The sequence below is a fragment of the Populus trichocarpa genome, chromosome 3 (assembly GCF_000002775.5).
Source record: "Populus trichocarpa isolate Nisqually-1 chromosome 3, P.trichocarpa_v4.1, whole genome shotgun sequence".
NCBI lineage: Eukaryota > Viridiplantae > Streptophyta > Magnoliopsida > Malpighiales > Salicaceae > Populus > Populus trichocarpa.
In genome coordinates, this window is record NC_037287.2 from 9,099,785 (window position 1) to 9,123,185 (window position 23,401).

At 32.5% G+C, this 23,401-nt stretch overlaps 2 protein-coding genes across 11 annotated transcripts; both read right to left on the reverse strand.

Moving 5' to 3' along the window:
• Positions 1-776: 776 nt before the first annotated feature.
• On the reverse strand, positions 777-5,988 carry LOC7478357 (developmentally-regulated G-protein 2). 3 transcript variants are annotated; one of them, XM_052451243.1, is made up of 12 exons: positions 5,867-5,988; positions 5,632-5,726; positions 5,485-5,552; positions 5,068-5,144; positions 4,451-4,631; positions 4,167-4,223; positions 3,491-3,565; positions 2,933-3,052; positions 2,207-2,377; positions 1,717-1,830; positions 1,428-1,598; positions 777-1,093 (listed from the first exon to the last, which is right to left on the reverse strand). In XM_052451243.1, the coding sequence occupies exons 2-12, from the start codon at positions 5,699-5,701 to the stop codon at positions 995-997; spliced, it is 1,203 nt and encodes a 400-aa protein (XP_052307203.1). In that variant the 5' UTR covers positions 5,702-5,726; positions 5,867-5,988; the 3' UTR covers positions 777-994. The 3 variants fall into 3 exon arrangements, with proteins under 3 accessions (XP_052307203.1, XP_052307205.1, XP_052307204.1); XM_052451245.1 differs by having other exon boundaries at positions 5,632-5,763; positions 5,867-5,983; XM_052451244.1 differs by having other exon boundaries at positions 5,632-5,756; positions 5,867-5,927.
• An 8,729-nt stretch (positions 5,989-14,717) lies between these two features.
• On the reverse strand, positions 14,718-23,056 carry LOC7475702 (uncharacterized). 8 transcript variants are annotated; one of them, XM_024597835.2, is made up of 11 exons: positions 22,881-23,056; positions 22,433-22,467; positions 22,216-22,334; positions 19,812-19,986; positions 19,209-19,267; positions 17,437-18,240; positions 16,780-16,914; positions 16,310-16,447; positions 15,502-15,789; positions 15,304-15,354; positions 14,718-15,125 (listed from the first exon to the last, which is right to left on the reverse strand). In XM_024597835.2, exons 4-11 carry the CDS (start codon positions 19,939-19,941, stop codon positions 14,958-14,960), a joined length of 1,773 nt encoding a protein of 590 aa, XP_024453603.1. In that variant the 5' UTR covers positions 19,942-19,986; positions 22,216-22,334; positions 22,433-22,467; positions 22,881-23,056; the 3' UTR covers positions 14,718-14,957. The 8 variants fall into 8 exon arrangements, with proteins under 8 accessions (XP_024453603.1, XP_024453602.1, XP_024453597.1 ...); XM_024597834.2 differs by lacking the exon at positions 22,433-22,467; XM_024597829.2 differs by lacking the exon at positions 22,433-22,467 and having other exon boundaries at positions 22,216-22,378.
• Positions 23,057-23,401: the final 345 nt, after the last annotated feature.

Genomic DNA, 23,401 nt, shown 5'->3' on the forward strand with positions numbered 1-23,401 from the left:
AGATCTATTTTCTTATGGACGAATTATTTTTTATAATTTTTTAAATCATTTGAATTATATCAATAAAAAAATTATATAATCTTTTTTATGGCATTTCTTAGGTGCTGTCTCCGCATCTACTTACTTTTGTGTCTTATTTTGTCTCCATTTATTAAAGGTCAAGCAGACATTATAGGCATTGCATTGCAAAGAGCTTTGCTTTGAGACAGATGGTAAGAGGAATCAAAATGATATGTGATTGACAAACTAATATATATATATATATATATATATATATATATATATATATATAGAGAGAGAGAGAGAGAGAGAGAGAGAGAACATCATTTATAGTGCCAAGAGTTTCTTGCATGATTCCTTGTAAATTAATTCGTTGTTTGGCACTATGATAAATTTTACTTTTTAAAATACTTTCATATTTCTTCACCTATCAAAAATATTAAACTAATTTTTTTTATGTATTTTTTGATAGCTTTAACATATTAATGTTAAAAATAAAAAATAAATTGAACTATCATTTTAATATTTTCAATTTAAAAATAATTTACATCACAATATCATGATCAAACTCTTGTATTTAACTACAAGTTAAAAGGATTTTTACTCCAATTACATCATAACATGTTCCTTGATAATCCTAAATAAAATACAACTCAATACACATTTTCTTTTCAGGTTTTTTACTTCGGAAGAATTACGCTTCATTTAGGATAAGGCTTACTTGTTTTATGTTTTAGGTAAAAGACTATACAGTAACCAGTCACAAATGCGAGCAGTACATCCAAGACTCTAGTTCTTCCATGCCCTAAAAAATAATAATGTTGAAACAACGATAAGCAATCAAAAAAACAAAACAAAACAAAAGGAAAGGGATAATATGTTTAGCTAATGTTTCACAGTTAAGTATTGACACATTGTGCTATTGAGTTAATAATATTGCTGAATTCACAACTCAAAAGATTTGTAGCATCATAATGCCAAGCAGCTGATGTTCTTATGTCTTCAATGGAGCTTTCTTCTCTCTGTCAGATATGCGGGCAGGAGCTGTTGAATGTGATTTGAACCGACCCCTTCCTCCTCCATCTTCCCTTTCCTGGATAAACAAAATAGACAGCTTTCAATTTTCCAAACATATAACTTCAGCTCTTTGTGGTAAAAGGAAGTGTAAAGAAAAAAATTCAGATGAAAAAGCATTAAGCATTAATAGATCATCTGAAGTCTAAAAAATATTTGCCCGCATGCAAACTTTTAAGATCTTTGACTTTAAGAATGTCTAAAATGGAATCATACAGCAAGGGGCATAAGGTTTAGGGTGAATTCTTGGATGTGAAAGTTCCTAGTCATAAAGGTTATTGACATAGTTCTATACAGCATGCATTGAGAATCATGCAGTGATTTTTTTCATGATCAAGATACTGATGCCTCACCTTTTTCTTAACAATCTGAACTACATCCTCATCTTGGAGAACATGACCAAGGCCACAGTGCTGCGGGTAGTGCCTTGCGCTTGTACCCCACACAAGCACATATTTCACATCCTTAATTAAATTTCTGTGTATGTGATTGCAGAAGTCTTCAACCGTGCACCCACCTCTATCCTGTCATCCACGATGAGAACTAATTAAGCAACATGGAGCTAGGGACTACAAACATAAAGCATAAATTACACGTGAGATGCATAGATTAACTGAAGAAAAGGACCAATTTGTCACATACAGCTGAAAGAACTACAGGATCACTAAAATCAGGTTGCTGGCCTTGTGGTTTTGTGTAGACTCTCACAAGCCCCATTGCTTCCCACATTTTTGCTAGTAGTCTGTCAAAATTGAGCTGTTGAGGAAACAAGAAATAGAACACATGAATATGATGTTTATCAATCCAATCACAGATTGGAAACTTACAAGTAACATTTTGTTCAAATCATCTTAGCTTTAAAATTGATTTTGGATAAGCATAGATGCTATGAAATTGTGCTTTGCAAAATGGAGCGCAGGAAAAACATGCATCAAGTGCATGAAGTAAGATGCACCTGACAACAAAACTCAAGACATACAGCATCTTGTTGCAAGTTCGAATTAAGATGGTTGTTGGGTCACATTCTTCTGTTTGCCACAAGTTGTATACAAAAACCAAGTGCATCTTACACCCAAAGGAAAGAGAAAGGGAGAACCATATTTCTCAAAAAATTAATTAATAGAGAACCTGCCTTTAAATTGCAGCTAATGACAACAGAGTTTGGCTGGCGAGCTAACTTGTCCACGTCATCAATACCTATAACATCTATCTTGTTATAGACATATATGCACTTCATGTATTTACGATTACCCTCGATCACATCTATTAGATCATCCACTGTTGCATCCTCGCGGAATAGCACCTACAACCAAATTCATCAGTAATAAGCATCCAGGTTTTTGGTAGCTAGTGAAAGAGCAGATATAGTGTAATTGCAATAATAAAAACCGAGGTGCAAAACCGAGTTGAGAGACTACTGGAAAACATCAAAGTTGAAGATTAAACATAAGAGGCAGGAAAAAAAAAATAGTAAGCTCAAGAGGAAATCATCTTCGATGTCTTCATTATCATCCATAGCATTTAATAAACAATCATTTTGTATTGTAGGCAAAAGTGATTAATCTCTTTATTATCAAAAAGAGAAGAGAAAAGAGAGTTTGTCACACCAAAGGAAAGCACTAATTTGAGGCTAACATAAGCAGGAAAAAGAAAAGTTATGGGCAACTAAGCATAATAGCAACTCCCAGTGGCCTTTTTAGATCTCTTTAGTTCCACTATTCCTATCAGCAAAAGTTGTTGCATACCAAACAATTGCTTAGTCTGATCGACTTTCAAACTGAAAAACAAGTGTCCAATAACTTTGCTAACCGTGGGGAGAGAAAAACCATAAATGTCATCTGCAAAATGTAGAAAATACCTCTGCATTGTGAATTTTGTATTCATGTAGAATCTGATAACAAAGCTTCTCATCTACATGAGTTAGATGCAAAGTGCTGTTGAAAGAGATGCCCCCTGTTTTTTTCTTCTTGAAATAAATCTGACAGAGAAAGAGAAACGCAAAGCCAAAATTAAGCAAGTCAAGATCCATAAATCCTAAGAGCTACTACAAGAAAATAAACACATGTTTGACCTCTGCCACACAAGATCAGACCTGACTTGAAATAAAGTTTAACATCTTGCAAAGTATGACCAAAAGGTTTCCTAGTTACACAATGCTAAAAGAACTTCTTTGATAAGAAGAAAGTTGCAAGGAGATGAAAGTTTATCCAATAAAAAATAACTGAGACCTTAATTCAGGTCAATGTCCCCGACATGCCATAAAAGTAAAATAGACCAAAGGCACAACCCAACAATAAGTCATTTCTTAAGTATGCATCTGCACTATGAGTTTCAAGTTATTTTAGACTTTAACAACCAAAGTAACCATTTAGATTGTTATCAACAATTTAAATCACATTCTCAAAAATAAACTCACTTGAGGTGGTCTCTTGTTTAAGCGCAAACCTACAGCTTCTAGTTCCCTGGTTAATATTTGTCGATGACCCTCACTCTGCACCATTTAGCATAATAATTAAATTGATGCTAGAAGATCAGGGAAAGCATTAGCCAAAAGCAGTTACAACAAGGAATAATATAAATGTCATGCAGTTGAAATGCATGCCCACCAAGAAAAATCAAAAGAAAGAAAAAAGGAGGATGTCAATGTGGCAATATTTCCAATAAGTTTCCAGCAAAGAATCTGAGATCAAACATTTTTATTAAGGAAACAAGAAGAGGGGGGATGTTACAAGCAATTAGACCAAAGCAACTACTAGAGACGGAAGAACATTAAATGTCAACGATTGAAGCAACCCATGAAATATCCTGACAACAGCTGGTCATACTTGAGAAAGAACACAGGAAATGCTATCATGCAAAACATTATGCCAAAATGATAATATTAAATTTTCCTGTCAGTACTTGTATTTTGAGATGCACAAAAGAAAGTGGGATTGAATATGAAAAGCTCAAAGGTGTTTTTCCAGTTAAAAGAAGTGAACAATATGGTCTGTCCCATAATCTAATGAGTAAATATCAGTTTATCACAAGAAGATTTACATCCACTCATCACAAGGATTAGCAGTCAAAACACTGTGCAGGTAGACACTTACTTTTGAGGCATCAAGAACCATCAACACAATGTCTGAAGACTTGGAAACAGCAATAACCTGAGAAAAAAGGAAGATTTTATCAAAATTGTTCTTATTCCAATGTACTCGAGACAAGAAAAGATATAGAGAACCATTCAACCCAATAACCACCACAGCCCTCCATGAAGACATTCTATCAATCCTTTTAACTTACATGGCATCTCACACTCATCAATAGTCATATAAACAGGTGGTCAAATCCCATGAAAAGAGACAAACAAGCAGACAAGCAAGTCTTCTTTTACCTGTCTTCCACGTCCCTTGCCTTCAGAAGCGCCTTCAATAATTCCAGGGAGGTCAAGCAGTTGAATTTTGGTATCGTTATAATGTATAATCCCAGGAATACAGGTAAGTGTTGTGAACTCATATGATGCAGCTTCTGAATGTGTGCCCGTTAACATTGTTAAAAGTGTTGACTTCCCCACACTGCAACCACATAGGAAAATTTCTCTCTGGCATTGCCATTTGTACATGTAAACAAGCTACATTATTCTTATGTGACTAGCCAAACATTGATGAACCGATCACATTACCCATTCAGAGATAGTATCAGTCATGCAAATGTGCAAACCTACATACATGAAGCAGATTTAAAGATACAAAGAACCGTTTCTTTTTCTAAATAAGGCACTTCAAATTCAGGCTATTAAATTGGAAGTCCTGATATAGAAGAAAAACATTTGGACAAACCAACTAAACCACTAAACACTTACTGAGGCAGACGATTGGTCTACTTTATTGCATTTTGCAGGAAGAGGTTCTATTATAAAGTTAGTAAAGCCTATGTGAATGCGTGCACAAGCATAATTTTTTGATATGTCAATGCATGTTCACATGTTTGAAAATAATCAAGACACCAGACCTTGGAAATCCAATTAGCGCGACACGTCCATGGCCAAATTTTGTAACTTCAAAACCATCTCCAGCTCCACTAGAACCCTGATTCAGAAGCCATTAGAATGAAGCCTCGAACAGATGTAAAACAGTGGCCAACAAAGATAAGATGAAAAGGACACAGAAAATCCAAAAACCAAAAGCAACCCGCAGTCTACAATACGCTAGAGATACCAAGAAAACCGTAACTTCAAAATAACTAGCTCAACTTTTCACCCTTTTGGGCCAACCCAAACAATACCGTACAAGTTTCAAGGACAGAGCAATATTTATGAAGATTCAATCCACTGAAATAGCAAGCAATTTGCTACGAAGAAAAAAAGATTTAAGTGAAGCTGTGATCAACAAACACCCAATGAGTAAATGGTAAGGAAAGTTGCATTACTTTAGGAGGCTCCAATAGTTGTGTCCTTAGCTTTGCTATCTTTGCCTTGAGCTGACCAAGATGATACTCTGTAATATTACGGTCATCATTCAAACCAAAAAGAAAAAACCAATAAATTTTTTAAAAAAATGATAATAGAAACAAAACCTGTGGCTTTATTTTTCTGGGTACGGGCCATCTCGGCCTCGATTTCTTTGATCTTCTCAATGATCCCCATTTTTGCTTCTTTGTTCTAGTTGCCACTAATTTTTATAGATTGGAAAAGGTTCAAACTGTTAACTATCATAAAAATCAATGCAGAAAAGAAATTAGTAGTTTATATGAAGATATAACAACGTGAGCAGCAGAGAGATAAAGATGACTCGATTGATGGGTGACTCACCGGAACTGAGTGGAGGAGGCGGTGTGAGTGGCGAGATGGAAGTGGTGGGGGTATTTTCTCTTTTAAGCAGTTGGCCGAGAGAGAAGAACGAAAAAATAGGGCTTTTTAGAATTAGAATCAGAAAGGAATAGATTTTTGTTGTTTGGGGGCCCATTTTAAAAGATCCAAGACTATTCACTAACTCTCCATTCCTTTTTTATTTTATTTTATTTTATTTTATTTTTCGGTGTTATGTTATAAGAAAAAACATATTACCGTTTTTTTTTTTTTTTCAGTAAGGATCCGAAGAGTCTATTTGGCTTTTTTTTCTAGTTCTTACTGAGAAAAAAATCACAGTATTTGGTTAGATTTTAAAAATCAATCATTTAAGTTTTTAGAGCATTTTTATAAATAAATAAAAAAATTTAAATATAAATTATTTTTTATTACAAAAGGCATGAGGATTTCTTGTTTTATTTAAAAAATAAAATATAATCTTAAATGTTTTAAAATTAACTAACTTCAATCTTTTTTACTTTAGATGTAGTAATTAAATAATATTTAATTGCACAATTAGTAACCTTAAATATTTTCAATTATTTTATTTTAAATATAACGTCTCAGCTTTTATTGATTTTAATTAAATTATTTTGTAGTTCTATTTATTGAAAATATATGTAATGTTTTTATTATTGCTTCTTTTTACTTGTGTTTTTTAATGATATTTGTGTGTTTTCAAGAGAAAAATATTATTTCTTAAGCCATTCATTTGTTTTTTAAAAGAATATTTAAATTTTTAAATAATTTATTTAATGTAAGTTATGTTCTTAATGATAATTTTTAATATAAATGATTTTACAAACACCACAGCACATCACTTCATTATTAAACAATTTGATGTATTTAATTTCCTGAGGTTTTATTATGGATTCACATAGTGAAAAAAAAAATGGTCCTTGGGTTTTTTTCATTATGGTTCCTTAATAGTTTTTTTTTTTTATCATTTAACATTGTTTTGATTTGGAATTGTTATGTGATTGATTTTTCTGTCTACGTGTGATAACCTCACAAGATCGAGAGAAAATTACGCTACTCGGTTGATGCTTGATTTGGCAAGATCAAATTTAATTTCATTGATTTAAAAAAATTAGAGATTTAGGGATCGAAATTGAAAATTAAACAAATGTTCAGTCATTTTTATTTGCTAACATCAGGGAGTTGATTTGCATGGTCTGAGAGGGGGGGAGTTAGCAAAGTTAGACAAGATTGGAATGGGCAAGGGAAGTTTTTTTTTTTTGCCATCCAACTTTTTTTTTTTCTAATTTGATCCTTTCACGTTGACTTTTTTCTTATCTGAATTGGTTGTTTGTTTTGGTCCCCTAGGTTTTTTTCATTTTGATCCCTCATTTTTTTTCTTTTTAATTGGTCATTTAACATTGTGTTGATCTGGGATTGGTCTTTGTGATTTATTTCATGCTTGTGTATGGGAACCTCACAATGTCAGAGGAATATTATGACTCTCGGTTGATGCTTGATTTAGCAAAATCAAATTTAGTTTCATTGATTTTAAAGAATTAAAGATTCAGGGATCAAAATTGAAGATTAAACAAATGTTTAGTCCCTTTTATTTGCTAACATCAGGGACTAACTTACATGGTTAAGGGAAGTTTTTTTTTATCACCCAACTTTTTTTTTCTAGTTTGATCCTTTTATATACTTTTTTTTATTCATTCACACTGTAATATCAATTTTATACCTGATAATATTTTATCTGATTTTATTACATGCTCACAAAATTATGAAAACTGTAATTCTTATCGGCTGAATTTTGTATGTAATGAAATTATAAATAGTTTAATAGAATAATAAAAAATATTTTATATCAAGTATTATTTATTTCATGATGTAATAAGAGTAGTTAATTCTATAATATTTAAATTTAAAACCATCAATATTAATATATATATATATTAAAATTATTTTATAACCTCAATTTCAAAAGCATTTTTAACCAAACACATTAAACTATTTTTTCTTCAACCTCAATTTCAACCACAGTTTTAACCAAACACCTATTTTTTCAAATCAACATCAACTAAAAGTACTTTTTATAAACAACTTTTTTCAAACCACAACCACAACAGCTACCGCAATACCAAACACACTCTTAGTTAGGAGTGGGTCCATTAAGCCCAAACTTGAATGCTTCTTTTTAAAAAGCTCTTATTTTTAAAATTATCAATAAAATTCATCTAAATAAAATAATTAAAATTATTTTTGTAAAATATTAGTAGTTTAAAATATATTTTTTTAGAAATGTATTAAAATAAAAATTATTATTTTTTAAAAATTATTTTTTACACCAAAACAATCTGAAAAAATAAAAAAATTATTTTAAATAAATAAAAATTTTAAAATTTTTAAAAACACGGTTAAACATGCCCTTCAGCATGCTTCATTAGGTAGTATGATTGAAAGGACATTTGGAGTTAAAAATAAAAAAATAAGATTTGATACCATGAAAAGCATGGGTGAACCTAATGACAATATTAAAACCAAAAACACAAAAAAATTGATTTTCGCTACTTCCATTGTACATTATTATTTAACAAGTGCCGATCTACATAATAAGGACTTGGGTCTTTTGGGATTGCATTTTAAAATGGTGTTTTTTAAAAATTTAAATCTTTTTTTTATATTTTTCTGATATTAAACATAAATTTTTAAAAAATATTTACTGATATACTCCTAAACACTACAATCTTTAACAACGGAGGTCGGTCAAAAACTTGTAAGTGAAGAAGCCACCGAAGAGGAGAATTATATTAGTATAGATGATGAAAGTCTAACAGAATATCTTCAAAATTATTTTGACATTGAAGGGAGGTTTGCTTATTTTATATTATTTCTATCAAAATAATATGGGTAATTTTTTTTACTACAGAAGGCATATGAAAATGTCTCGAAGGAGAGATTTTCCGACAAATCTCTTTCTTGTATAGAAGCCTGACGTACTAAAAGCTTTGTTTGGATGTCCATTTCAACTTCAGAAAGATCTACTAATGCAAATGGTGTATGACTCTTAAATCCACCCCACCATTATTATTTTTTGGACAACCAAGTATATTGGGATATTTTATATGATAAAAATTGGTACGGGTTAAAAAATAAAGAATAAGTAAAAATATTATTATATATTTTCTGATACTCAGAATACAAGACAAGTAATCTATTTATATATATATAAAAAAAAACATTAATGGACACTAGAAAGCTCAAGTGTCATGAAATATCAAGAAACTAAACTCAAGAGTCATGAAGTCTACGAGATTCTAATGATCATTCAATATATATAATTATAGACTTTATATCTCTTCCACTTTAATGACCATGTATTAAAAATATGTCTCATTAAAACCTTATAAAGAAAAGCCTAATAAAAAAAACCTAAGCAAAGAAAAAGAGGTATAACATTCTTGTGTGATTTTTGAATACTTCAAAATTCAATAGAAGATTTTATATAGATAATTCAAGATCCATATATGAATACTTTATGATTCACAAAAAATATCAAATTGTCTCACTAAAACCTTGCAAAGTAAAACCCAATGAGAAAAACCTAAGCAAAGAAAAACTCAATGGGAAAAACCTAAGCAAAGAAAAAGGAGTATAATTTACATTGATTTCACCTCAAAAGTACATGTTTTATGATGAATCTTTAAAATGACGCATTCTAATATTATGGACAAGCTTTTTTAAAGTTGAGGCCGGTAAAGATTTTATAAATGAGTCTACTAAATTATTATTTTATATAATTTGTTTGATATCAATTTTTCATTTTGGTTGAAGCTCATGGGTATAAAAGAACTTTGGTAATATATGCTTTGTTTTGTATCCTTTAATGTAGTCTCCTCTAAGTTAAGTGATGTAGGCAAAATTATCTTCAAACAATATTGTGGGACTATCTTCAATGATTGACAATTCATATTTTTCTTTAATATACTGGATAATTGACCCTAGCCATATATATTCTCAACTTGCTTCATGGATTGCAATAATTTCTGAATGATTTGATGAAGCAGCCACTAATGTTTGTTTGACAAATCTCCAAGAAATTGGAGTACCTCCATAGATAAATAGATAACATGTTTGTAATCTTCTTTTATGAGGATCAAAGAAATAACCTGCATCTGCATATTCAATCAATTGTGAATTCGATTCATTATCAAAATAACCCCATTTTAGTTGTCCCATGGAGATAGCAAAGTATATGTTTAAACTCATTCTAGTGTATTTTATTATGCGAGTGGAACTATATCTTGCCAATAAATTGACTGCAAAAATTATATATGGTCTTGTATAATTTGCAAAATACATGAGTACTCCAATAGCACTAAGATATAGTACTTCAGAATCAAGAATTTATTCATCCTTTTCTAGTGGTTGAAAAGGATATTTCTTCGCATTAAGTGATCGAACAATCATAGGTGTACTCAAATGATAAGCATTGTTCATGTGCTTTAGGACCTTTTTTATATACATCAATTGATGGACAAATATTTCATTTGAAAGATGTTCAATATGTAAACCAAGATAAAATCTTATCTTTCTGAAATCTTTCATCTCAAATTCTTCTTTCAAATAGGTTATAGTTTTCATGAGCTCTTCAGAGTACCAATAAGATTTAAATCATCAATATATATTGCAACAATAGCAAATTCTAATGTGGTTTTCTTAATAAAAACACATAGGCAAATCTCATTATTCTCAGACCCTTTTTTCTAGGAGGTTTTCACTAAGATGATTATATCATATTTGACCAGATTGCTTCAACCCATAATTTTTTTTTTTGTTTAATATAATTAACACTTATGGGTTTATCATAAAAGGTTTCAAGCATTTTGAATCCTTCAGGGATTTTAATGTGGATATTTTTATCTCATGATCCACATAGATATGTTGTAACTACATTCATTAAATGCATATTTAGAGTTTCTAAAACTACTAAACCAATAAAAAATTTGAAAGTAATTGCATTCATAACTAGAGAATAAATTTCCTTATAATCAATGTCAGGTCTATGTGAGAAACCTTGTACAACAAATTATGCCTTTTATCGCATAATTTCATTGTTCTTATTTTGTTTTCTAATGAAAACCCACTAATATCCAACAAACATAACACATTTTAGGTGTATGAACTACAAGTCCAAATACTTCACGTTTTGCAAGTGAGTTTAACTTTGTTTGGATTGTTTTTTTCACATTGGTCAATTACTTTTATGTCGACATTTTTCAACAGTTTTTAGTTTGATTTCATCATCACTTCTGGTGATGCCAAAAGCAACTTTAAATGCAAATACATCACTTATGACAATTTTATCTTGATCCAAAATCTCTCTTTACGAACATAGTTTATAAAAATCTCATTATTTCCAAGTACCTTGATCTCTTTAAGAGATGCCTCTTCAAGAGGTTTCTCTTTAGGAGAATCAATATTAAGAGATGATTTGGACACAATATTTATCGCTTGTTTTATGGTTGAGGACTCTTCAAGAGTACTATTATCTATTTGTTGTGATTTTTGTTTTCTAGGATTTTTGTCTTTAGCGACAACAAGTCTTTCGCACTTCAAGCATATTATAAATTTATTTGCTGCTAAGTTGCCTTTTTTTTTTCTTTAAGGATTTCAATTCTAGATGGAGCATTTACAGCTGGAATGTGGAATTTAACCACTTTTTCATTGTTGGTGAAAACATTCGGTTTTTGATTTGTAATATTTTATAAATGAATTATCTTTTGAACTTCAAGTTCATATTGATTTGTTCTTAGATCACAATGAGGTAACTTCAGGTTATTCCAAGTATTGGTTGTAAATACTTCAGACACTAACTTTTATTTCCCTAATGATAAGAAAATGTTCTCATCAAAATGAGTCTTAAAAACATCATCAGTCAAATATTTAAGAAATCTAATAATAGATAGAGAATCAAAATCAACATAAATTTCTATTCTATGTTGTGGATCCATTGTAGTCTTTTATAAGTGTGGTACATGCCTATGTATTGTACAATTAAAAGTTCATAAATAAAATATATTTGGTGGTATACCAAAAACAAGTTGTAAATAAATATATTTATGGTAAGCATTTGATCTAATTCTAAACAATGATACAACATGTAATATAACATGTCCCCAAACAGGTGTATGTACATGAGCAATTAATTGAAGTCGCTTTATAAATGATTCTACTAGACCATTTTGAGTATGTACATGAGCAATAGGATGTTCAACATCAATTCCAATTGAAGTGAAAAAATTATCAAACGTTTGAGAAGTAAACTCACTAGCATTATGTATTTGAATTTTCTTGATTGGATAATCAAGAAATTACGCCCGTAATTTGATAATCTATGTTATTAATCTAGCAAATGTAACATTTCGATTAGAAAGTACACAAACATGTGACCATTTACTTGATGCATCAATTAATGTCATAAAATAGCTAAAAGGTCTGCATGGTGGATGAATAAGTCCACATATATCTCCTTGAATTCTTTCGAGAAAAGATGGTGATTCTATAACAACCATTAATGGAGATGGTTTGGTAATTAATTTACTTGAGAACATGCAGCGCATGAATTTTCATTTGGTAAAAAAATCTTCAGGTTCTTTAAAGGATGTCCATGTGAATTCTTAATAATCTATCGCATCATTATTATCCCGGATGTCCAAGTCGATAATACCAAAGCATAAATATTTTTGGGTTGGAGCACTTTTGATGTACCGCAACATTTGTTTCAATAAATTTCATGATCATATCATAAATTTCAGAAAAGAAAGCATGCAATTTTTCGAGTATAAGCTCCTGACCTGAAATACATGAAATAATATAAAGATATTCTTTTCTATCTTCATCTATTATTTCAATATAATAACCATTAGCACATGTATCATTAAAATTGAGTAAATTTCTTCTAGACCCAAGTGAATATAATGCATCTCTGATGCCTAGTTTTGTGTTATTTGGTAACAAAATATTAGCTCTTCCAGAACCTTTAATCATGTTTGTTGGACCTGATATTATAGTGACATTAGTTTTGATTAATGTTAAATATTCAAAGTATTTCTTTTCCTTGAGAATTGTGCGTGTTGTTGAATAGTCTGCCAGATATAAATTTTTATCATGAAAAGTCATGCTCTATTTCAAATATAATTAAATTTTATTATTTAACTAAAATAAAATTGATATTGTTTATTGAAAATACAATAAAAATATCATAATAAAAATAAAAAATATTAATTATCCTCAAGAATTCTATCATATTCTTTCTTGTCTTTTAGATAAAGGTTCCATTCATTTTAGGGAATAGTTTAGAACATGTGGGATGACATTGATGATTTTTCATCAAAAGTTCATGATTTGTTCAACCACGAGAATACATGAAATTAGTTCTAAATATCTCTTGAAATTACATTGTCTATATTGTTGCTGTAAGACAATATTCGCATGAAAAGTGGAGAATGTTTTTTCTAACATTTGGTCTTCTGTGATATTTTCACCACACAGTTCCAACTGTGAGGTAATTTAAAAAAATAATAACTATATTCATTAACCAATTTAAAATCTTGCAATCTCATGTGTAACCAATCATAACAAGTTTGAAGAAGTATGATAAACTTTTGGTGGTCATATCTTTCTTTTAGATTTTACCGCAGAATAAAAGAATCTTTTATTATGAGATATTCAGCTTTTATTTCTTTATAAAGATTATGGCAAGTATAAGAAAAGGAAATGAGAACATTAAATGATACTAGGAAACCCAGGAGTCATGAAAAACCAAGAGATTAAATCCAAGAGTCATGAAATTCAAGAGATTTTAATGTGCATTTAATATTTATAATTTTATATTTTATAACAGTTTGGATTGTTTAATGTATTTTTTATATAGACGAATATTTATTACATGCTAAACCTCCATGTATATTAATGATTTTTGTTTTCAACGGCACATTTACAGCTAATTTAGTTGATTAATTTTTTTTCCTTGCAGCACATTAACTAAACAACGAAAAGAATTAAGATTTTTTTGTTGGTATGAAGAATGAAGCTACTCTCAACAAAAAAAATTTCATCCTTTTTAAAATTTGTTCTTATTTTTTTTTTTTTTTATCCTTTTGTGATCTAATTCCCTGAAATAAAATGTAAAACATGGAGAAAATGCATGGTTAATTTAGAAGTTTTTAAAGTTTTCTTTTTTTATCAAAAGTTCATTTTATTTATAAAAACTCCTTGAAAAACAACAAGGAAGAGAGAGTTGGTTTGCTATATTCTTAACAGATTCCTCTTCACAGAAAAGAAAAGGTGGTTTTCCTCTCAAAACATGGTGGAAAAAACAATTGCAACAGGCAACTGGGTAAAATCTCCTTTTGCTTTGTCGTGAGCAATTCCTGATTTAAATTTGCAACATAACACGGAAGCCTAATGCAAATGAATTGGATTACTAAATAGAGATCTCCTTTGCTTTGACAAATAAAAATCCGAGCATGAAACCTCCACTGTAAAAGTGACATTCAATAATATGGCTTTGGCAAATATAGGCGACTTGCATTCCACCATTAAAATTTCTATCCGATTCGGGTCCTACTTGAAAATTGTTAGAGTAATAAAGTTCCTGGTTTCAGTATTTTATCAGCCCCCTTTCCATTTGCTGCCAAGTATACATTTACAAATACAAAAGAATTTCAAGCATTGAAGGCAACGACACAACAGAAGTCCGAGCAACGAGTGCTGCTGCCATGCACAAATATAAAGCTTCAGAGGAACTTGCATTGCACGAGGAGATCATGTGCATTTTGTGAAAGGAACATCCTGAATAAAACCTTCAGTGTCTATTATTTCTGCTCACAAGATAACACTTATCTATAGTTACATGAAAGCTTATGGCGAACTATTTTTAACTAAAAGGGGTCTAAAATCGAAGGTGTTTCTAAACTGTGACTGTAATAGTTAGTAGCTACACAAACCCCACGGTAGAAGAAGTCCACTGGAGTCCAAACTGGCATCATGGGTTATCAGCAATTTGTACAACTGAAATCTAGTAGATACAAAGCTACAAGAACCCCGTTTGTTTTTCATGTACATTTTTTCTAGTGCTCCCAGCAATCTTGGTCGAGCTAAGATTTGGCAGAACCTGTGCTTGCATCTCCGCGAGCTCTCTCACTTTTAACAAAATTGGAGCAGGAATGGGCATTGCACCAGTACTTTTCCGGGAATTCATCTATATTGTTAACCACAGAAAACCAAAAGCATTAAAGTCCATGCAAACACAATCAATAACACCATTTTATTTTTTTCAAAGATGAAATCAATAATCACGATTCTCAAGAGGACGTGGAGCGCAAATCAACATTAAGCAACAAGTCCTGCATTGGAGGGGGTTAGGAGCGATTTCTTACTCCGTTATCTTGAGGCGCCAAGCTGGCTTTCAGCAGATTCCTCCACTTGTCCTGGACATTAAATCCTTTCAGTAAAAAAATATACAGAACTGCATCTAAAGAAAACACTTGCTGAAATTGAAAGGGTACCAAGAATTCTTGGTGGAGATGTATTTGTATGGAAATACAAAAACATGGACCAAAGAACCAAGGAGATACCTTGAGATCAACAGAGGTGCGGTATGAATAGGATGCAAATGCAAGTCGTTTGATCTCAGACCACCTTCCAGCTCCATACCTAGAGACACCCTCAACCAGCTTCATCACCTCAGAGAGAGTCCAAGCTCGATGATGTTTCCTTCTAATTCCACCTTTAGGTGTAGGAACAGTAACTACATTGTCATCTGAATCCCTAGATGAATTAATGCATTTCAGCTCTGTGTTATGTCCCAAGCCAATCGCACTCATCACTGAGAACTGCTTATCTTTCTCTGGCACACCTATAAACTGGGTAATAAAACAGGTACCAATCAGCAATATAACTACCATGGAATTGGTCCACAAACATAAAAGTTATGGCATTATCTTTCTCTTATGATATAGCAAACCAACATGGATTTCAGTTGTCTAGTATGAATGCAAAACACTAGAACCAAAGCATAGTGACAAACAAGCAATCCAGCAGCATGTCACTCATTTGACTGACAGCGTTCATCTATCCAAAATATTGACATAGCACATGAAAATTGCATTCCAAGCTAATTCTGTTCCAATCCAGTTTGTAGAACCAGAAATTTATTACCGCAACAAGATCCACGCCTTTTTAATGTCGCTCACCTCTTTAAGTCTAGAAGGGGCAGTGGCAGGCATCTCTCTATTGACACAACCACTAGGTCTTAAAGAGTATTATAAAGCCCCTTCATCCCTCTCTCGTTATATATCACCAATGGATACCACTTCTTCCTCATGTTTCCTTAATTATTACAATATTATTTAAATTTGCATGACAAATTTTAATTGTTCTTACCTGATGATGAACATGTTCAGGGGTAGAGCTGGCTTTCAAGACTCTGCTTTCCTTCCCATCATCTAGTGGAAAACTATGATCACCAAGGGCTTTCTTTACCAACGTAGCTTCCATGCCCATGCCACTTGGATTGAATTTCTACAGAATGCCATTCACGTTAAACCATGGTTGCATTCATGTTGAAATACAAACAAACAAATAAAATTAGTTGAAATAAAGGTGATAGCAGATTGAAAAGCAACAATGATATTAACCCAAAAACATGCAAGCACTTGTGTACGTGCACAGAGATTCACATTGCTTAAGAGATGGTAAAGGCAAGAAAAAAATAATGGTTATAGTTCTGACACCATGCTAGAAACCAATCCCTCTCTCATTATATATCACCAATGGATACCACTCATACCTCATGTTTCCTTAATTATTACAATATTACTTGAATTTGCATGACAGGTTTTAATTGTCCTTACCTGATGATGAACATGTTCAGGGGTAGAGCTGGCTTTCAAGACTCTGCTCTCCTTCCCATCATCTGGTGGAAAACTATGATCACCAAGGGCTTTCTTTACCGTAGCTTCCATGCCCATGCCACTTGGATTGAATTTCTACAGAAAGCCATTCACATTAAACCACGGTTGCATTCATGTTGAAAAAAAAATAATAAATAAAATTAGTTGAAATAAAGGTGATAGCAGATTGACAAGCAAGATGATATTAACCCAAAAACATGCAAGCTCTTGTGTATGTGCACAGAGATTCACATTGCTTCAGAGACGGTAAAGGCAAGAAAAAAATAACAGTTATAGTTCTGACAGCATGCTAGAAACCATTCCCAGGCACTTGCTCAACTTAGATGCTGTCACCATCAGTCAAATTGAAAATACTTAGCTAAATCAGAATTTGATTTAGACACCCCAATCGAACATATGAAAGAATAGGAAGGGGAAGCAATTGCAACTCCAACTCCACAAATATAAGCTTTAAGTTCAGAGAAACTTCAATTAAAAAGCAGCAAGTAGTTCTAGCAGGAACCAAAGAAAATCAAGAACCATCATCTCATGAAGACAGTATACACAACAATAAACAAGTTAAAAAACATTATCTAATCACATGCATATTATACATACCAAAAGAGCCATGAAATTTTTCCTTGGACGGCTTCTTCGAACCCGAGAAACACATGGAACCTGAATCCCATATCCTCCAAGAGAATCCAGCCTTGTAACAACAGTTCTCCCACCTAAAGGGACATTTCTAACCAGCCTAACATGAGATTTTAGGGATATCAGTCCATGTCCAGAATTTTTAGCCAAATTCATTAACCTTCCATTAGACTCTTTGGACTCCACTTCTGAAAGTTCTTCGATATATCGCTTTGTGGGCTTCCGAGCTCTTTTAGCAGCTCTCTGTTCTGTTTGATGATCATCACTTCCAGAATTGTCATCTAAGTTGGGATTTTCCAGTCTTTTTTCAGGTACAACTTGATGATAATCCAATTGGCTAACAAGGCTAGTTGGTAAGTCTTTCTGATTGCCAATTGGTGGGTCCTCAGCATAGGAACCATCCATACAGTTAGAGATTTCTCCATTCCCTTTCTTAACCAATTTGTTATCTTTAATTATAAAAGAAGTCACTGAAACATCACAAGAATTTGTCAATCCCATGGAAATCCTTCTCTTAAGCCATTGCTTATCCTTGACAGTAGTTTCTCGGCCAAATGTTGCTTTAAAAGTTTCATGGAGTTCTTTTATTGATAGATTGTCCAGGCATATTTCCCCCTTCAACTTGGAAAAATCAGGTTTTGTAGTAACAACAGACAAAGTTGACCCACCAGCTACCAGTTTATCTGAAGAATGAGAGCACTCCCCAAAACTCCCAGATTGATTAAAATGGCTTTCACTCAAACTTGGTGCCAGAGAAGGGACAGTTTCCTGCAAGGGAATTTCACATTGGAGCTTCGCATCAATATGGAGCAATTTATCATGCTGATCACAACACTGGCTGTCTACAATCAAATAAGCAGAAGAACAATAAGGAGATCCGCATGCTAAGCGGAGCCTCTGTTCCTCTTTCACCTTTTGCAACATCTCCTTGATGTACTAGAAGAGATTTTGAAGGCTGAGACGGTCCAAGACATCAATGGTTCAAATTAATGTCAAGAAAATTGTACAAGCAGAAAACAGCCAGAAAAGGAAAAGAAGAAGATATAAAAAATTAAAAATAAGGAAAATAAAGAACAGGATGGAAGCCAACTGCTGGAAGAGTTTATACAAATGGTACACAAATGGATACCTGACAATATCACTGGCTTGCCTAAAAGTATGTAGTGTATTCTAAACTCCCGGGCCCACTGCAGATTTTCTCACCCAGGCTATATATCAGAGAGTGAATTTTACTATTTAAGTAGATCCTTGTGGTTTACACCTTTGATCACAGACCTATAAATCTAACACAAATACAAGGGTTGTCACAGGTTGATTTTGAGTTAACCTAGAACCATTTGACAAGAATTGAACAGTAAAGACAACACTGAAGTCTTACAGCCTACATCACTAGAATGGTGACCTCAACTTAAAAACCATGTGCCCCATATGACATGTAAACAAACGAAAAGATGATTGGGAAAAACAGTAGGAAAAGAAAGCCTTAAATTTTTGCACAAATGATCTCCGGAGAACTAAAAGTTTCCTCCTACATTAGCAATAATGATATTTCTTCAAAAGTGGAATACAAGAATGATGACTTGACTAATTTCAACAATTGAGACTCTACATTACAAAATATTACAGCATGGTGCCACCAATTATCAGGTACCTGAGAGAAATAGATTCATTACCGAAGCAGTAGCATTTGGTGAAGTGGAAGTGCTAACATCTAAAATAAAAAGAAGCGGACATACCTCAAGCCTTGCATTCAATTTATCTGGATCAGCTTCTTTGTTCCTAGATTGCAACAAACCTGGCATATATTGTTCATTCAGATATGCAGAGGAGAAACAGGCAGAAAGTAAAATAAAACAGAACCTAAATTTAAGGTAGAAAAAATTATTTGATCAGCCAAGATGACGACACAGAACAAACTGAAAGGCACACCAGATCTTGAATCTTGAATGAACTGGAAGAGGCCATACAACAATGTACTCTATTAGAGAACAAAAATTAAGCTCAAATAACTGTTTTCCTGTAGATAATATAACTAATAGTTGATTTTGAAGATTTGATGATTCTAGAAGGAAGGTTTATGGTTAAAGAGAGTTAAGATGGTTAGCTCAGATTATTTGGACGGATAAAGATAACACAACCCAGAAGAGAAAACCAAAGAAGGAAAAAGGATTCTGACAAATGAAGGATTTGAAAACAGAGACACCCAAAAACATTAGCCCATGTATGACACAGTATGCATGAACTCTGGTGAATCTACATACAAAACTCTGTTTGACCTTAAATTTGGAACTGGAAATATAATATCAACTATAAAGTAGCACTAGTAACAAAAACAAAACCTTCCAGGCTTTCTAATTGGGCTATCCCAGAGGAAGATCCTTCATTGGAAATGCACCCTACAGTCTGCCCAGGGTCTGCATAGATATGCATTTCACATTTGTCATCTATAAGCAGACTCTCTACCTCCATTAATTCATCATCTGTTGCAGGTACTATTCTCCCATCTCCTTCCAGCTGCAAATTTGATAGGGACATCAACCATCACAAGTTCATAATAATAACTTCAATGAAGAAAGCAACTTGAGATATAAATAATGAAAAAAGAAATTTGAGGCCAACACATATTTGGTCAGACAGAGGTCTGGCTTCCAGGAATAAAAGTTAATGCATATCGCTTCTAGTTAAATTCATTACTGATTACTAAAGGAAGAAATCACAATATCCTCCTAAATGATTTAGCAGGTGAGTTACCATGATCGGAGATCAATAAAACTCAATAACTCCTTGATACAATAACCACAGTTTCAAATTAACATCAACGTAATGAAAAGACAGAACAATGTTGACAATAAGCTGGGAAGGTAACATCAATTTAGCAAACCATTCAGAACATTACAAGAGTTTAAATCTGCAACATCAAAATATGAGCAGTAGGGTTGACAGTTCAAAAGAAAAGGCTAAAAGAACTTGAAAGATATGAGCATGCCCTTGTTATGTTTCCTGTCTTCACACTAGCAATGTGGAAAATTCAGAAAGTATTAGCTCATCTTTCTAGAGTAAACAACTTTCACAAATATAGAGTTCAACCATAGTCTGATAGACAGCATGGATGTGGGATATGGAGAGGGATCCTAACACCGTGATGCATAACAAGTGTATGTGCAGACAGGTAGAGAGTGAGTGGGGAACAGATTCGTATAAGGTTCAGATTTTCAAAAATTTAACCACATGCAACTTGGGCATTTCCCAACATAATAAACCTAAAACCTACTAGCAGAAACAATGAATCACACATATAAAGATAAAGCACCAGTGTGGTCATCAATTTTGTTATCTTTTTCCAATAACAGAACCAAAGTTTCTAAAAAGAAACAACCTACCAGATAAATTGTTTCAGCAGTTACAAATTTACATAATAAGATATTCCAGACGATGGCCCTGTGTTTTTTACTTGAATTTCAAGAATTTCAAATAGTTGTAAACTGAAGACCACCCTGGTCACATCGCTCGCACTGTTTACTGATATTCCCAGTGACAATAATAACATTTATCTCAGATGAGGAGGAAAGTCAAATAAAGCAAGTGGACATTGACCAGCCACAGAGATGTAAAAGAGGAAAGATAGAGAAGAAAAGAAAAGTGAACATCTGAACAAACTACAAAGGAGAAGATGCAGAAATTTCAAATTCCATGTCTTTCCTTCAGTTCTGAGAATGCAAAGACTAAATGCTAGAGTGAGAGACACCAAGCAAAACAACAAAAATAAATAGATATGTGATGTAAATGAAATTGACTAAAGAAAGATCCATTGATAATTATTAGCAACTGGACACCAAATCGCTTAAAGAATTTCTGGTTTACTTCTTCAAAAGCATGCTACACTTTCCAACCAACAGTCTAGGAACTTGAGCCAATGCCCAATGCAGTTCGATTCTACCAGTGTGATCTTGACTGTTCAGGTAAACATGCGGGAGAGGCAGCTGAATAGGGACCCCCAGAAGTAGCTTAGATAAGGTAGCCAGCTATAACTACTAAACTAGCCAACAAGCCAAAGAATGATTAATCATCAACTTGGTCTACATGCTTAAGGAAATTGGAATTTACACAAGCAGGGTACAACCTTGGTGGTAGGCATCTTGCACAGACAATGTCATCAAGAAGGTCATCACTATAATATGTTCAAGAGTTACATTTACTTGCCAATATTGTGTGGTCAGAACTCTTACGAAGGACATTCAAGAATATACTCGGATGGTTATAAATTTCAGCTAACTAATGACCAAGTGATCCAAATAACACCAGGGTTTCAAATTCCTGAGTTTACATGGAACAAATTCTTTGACTCCTAAAGATCAATAACACTAGAGATTTTGATATTTGCGTCATCTAATAGTAAAATGAACTCACCCCACATAACATGGATGAAAAGGTAGTTCTATCAATTTGAACTAACCCAACATAGCACAAGATGAAAAGGTAGATCTATCAATTTTTCACTGTTCGCTACTAGTTTGAATCAGAATTACTAACACAAGCAACCTCATTCTATGTTTATGCCCAAAACAAGTCCAATTTCCATATTTGCCTGCTTAAATTTTACTATAACATTGAAGCCTTGTCAATAGTCTTCATTTCACAGCTATAAAAAGAAAACCTAATAGCTAAAAAGTATCGAATACATAACCATAAGTCTATTATACAACTGAAACAAGAACCCAGTATAGATATATTCAAGAAATTTACCCGAACAAGCTTGTATACAACTGGGTCGGAAATCTGCTTGGGCGAAGACAAGGAAGAAGTACTGTTACGAATCCCACACTCCTTGAGCTTAGCTTCATCATTCCCCTCAACTTCAACCACTGTTTCCATGGAAAATCCAGCACATGCAACTCAAATACACAAACTGAAAACTCCAGACAATAAACAAAAAACACACAACAAATAGTTAACTCTTTACCTCTAAAAAATCTAAACTTTATCCATCACAAAGAACTGAAACATAAAAACTACACTAAATCAGGTTTCTAAAGAAGATTGCATCAAAATCCAAATAATCCCTAATTTCCACATGATCAATCAAAACCAAATTACTTCATGGCTTACCAACTGTAATTTTCCTAGTTCAGAATTTTACATGAAAAACTTCGCACTTTGCAGCTTAATCAAGTGTAAACAAAGATAAATTCAGAAAAAAGAAACTGATTTTTTTTAGTTAGTGCAAGAAAATTCAATTGCAATGCGCAAATTTAGGATTTCTAAGCTCTATTGAAAATCATTGAAAATGATGGTTAAAATCAAGCGTAATTTGTGAAACAAATTTGCATCTTTTGAGGCTCAGGTAATATCATATAAACTTAACAAAAAAAAATATGAAAAGGAAAAGGAGAGAGCGAGTTGAAACTCACCATAGGAAGGAAAAAGAAGCTAGAGGCCGAGTTGACTCAGTTACGTGCCACTGAGTTGATGTGAAAACCAGTTTTGAGTGAAATTTGAGTGGAGAGAGAGAGATGGTTTTGGCTTTCTGTTATGGCTCGCTTTTCCAGTACGCTGTGTTCACTGATACGTTTCTGGATCCCAAACTTCCTGTTATTTGGAATTTATACAAGCTTGGAATCCGAAAGATTGTTTATATAAACTCTTATTTATTAGCTGGAAAGTTGTTTTATTTTAAAATAAATTTTGAAGAAGTAAATTTTAAAAAAATAAATTATTTTTTGATGTTTGGTACTGTAATGAAAAATAAGTTGGAAAATATTTTCCAGTATTTGGTTATGTCATGGAAAATGAGTTGAAAAATAACTTATTAATATTTTATTTTTCTCAAATTTATTAAAATAATAAGGAACAAATCTTACAAATTAAAAAGTTAAATGAGAATGATATTGAAAAAAAATATAATTTCATAAATTATCTCAAATAAAATAAA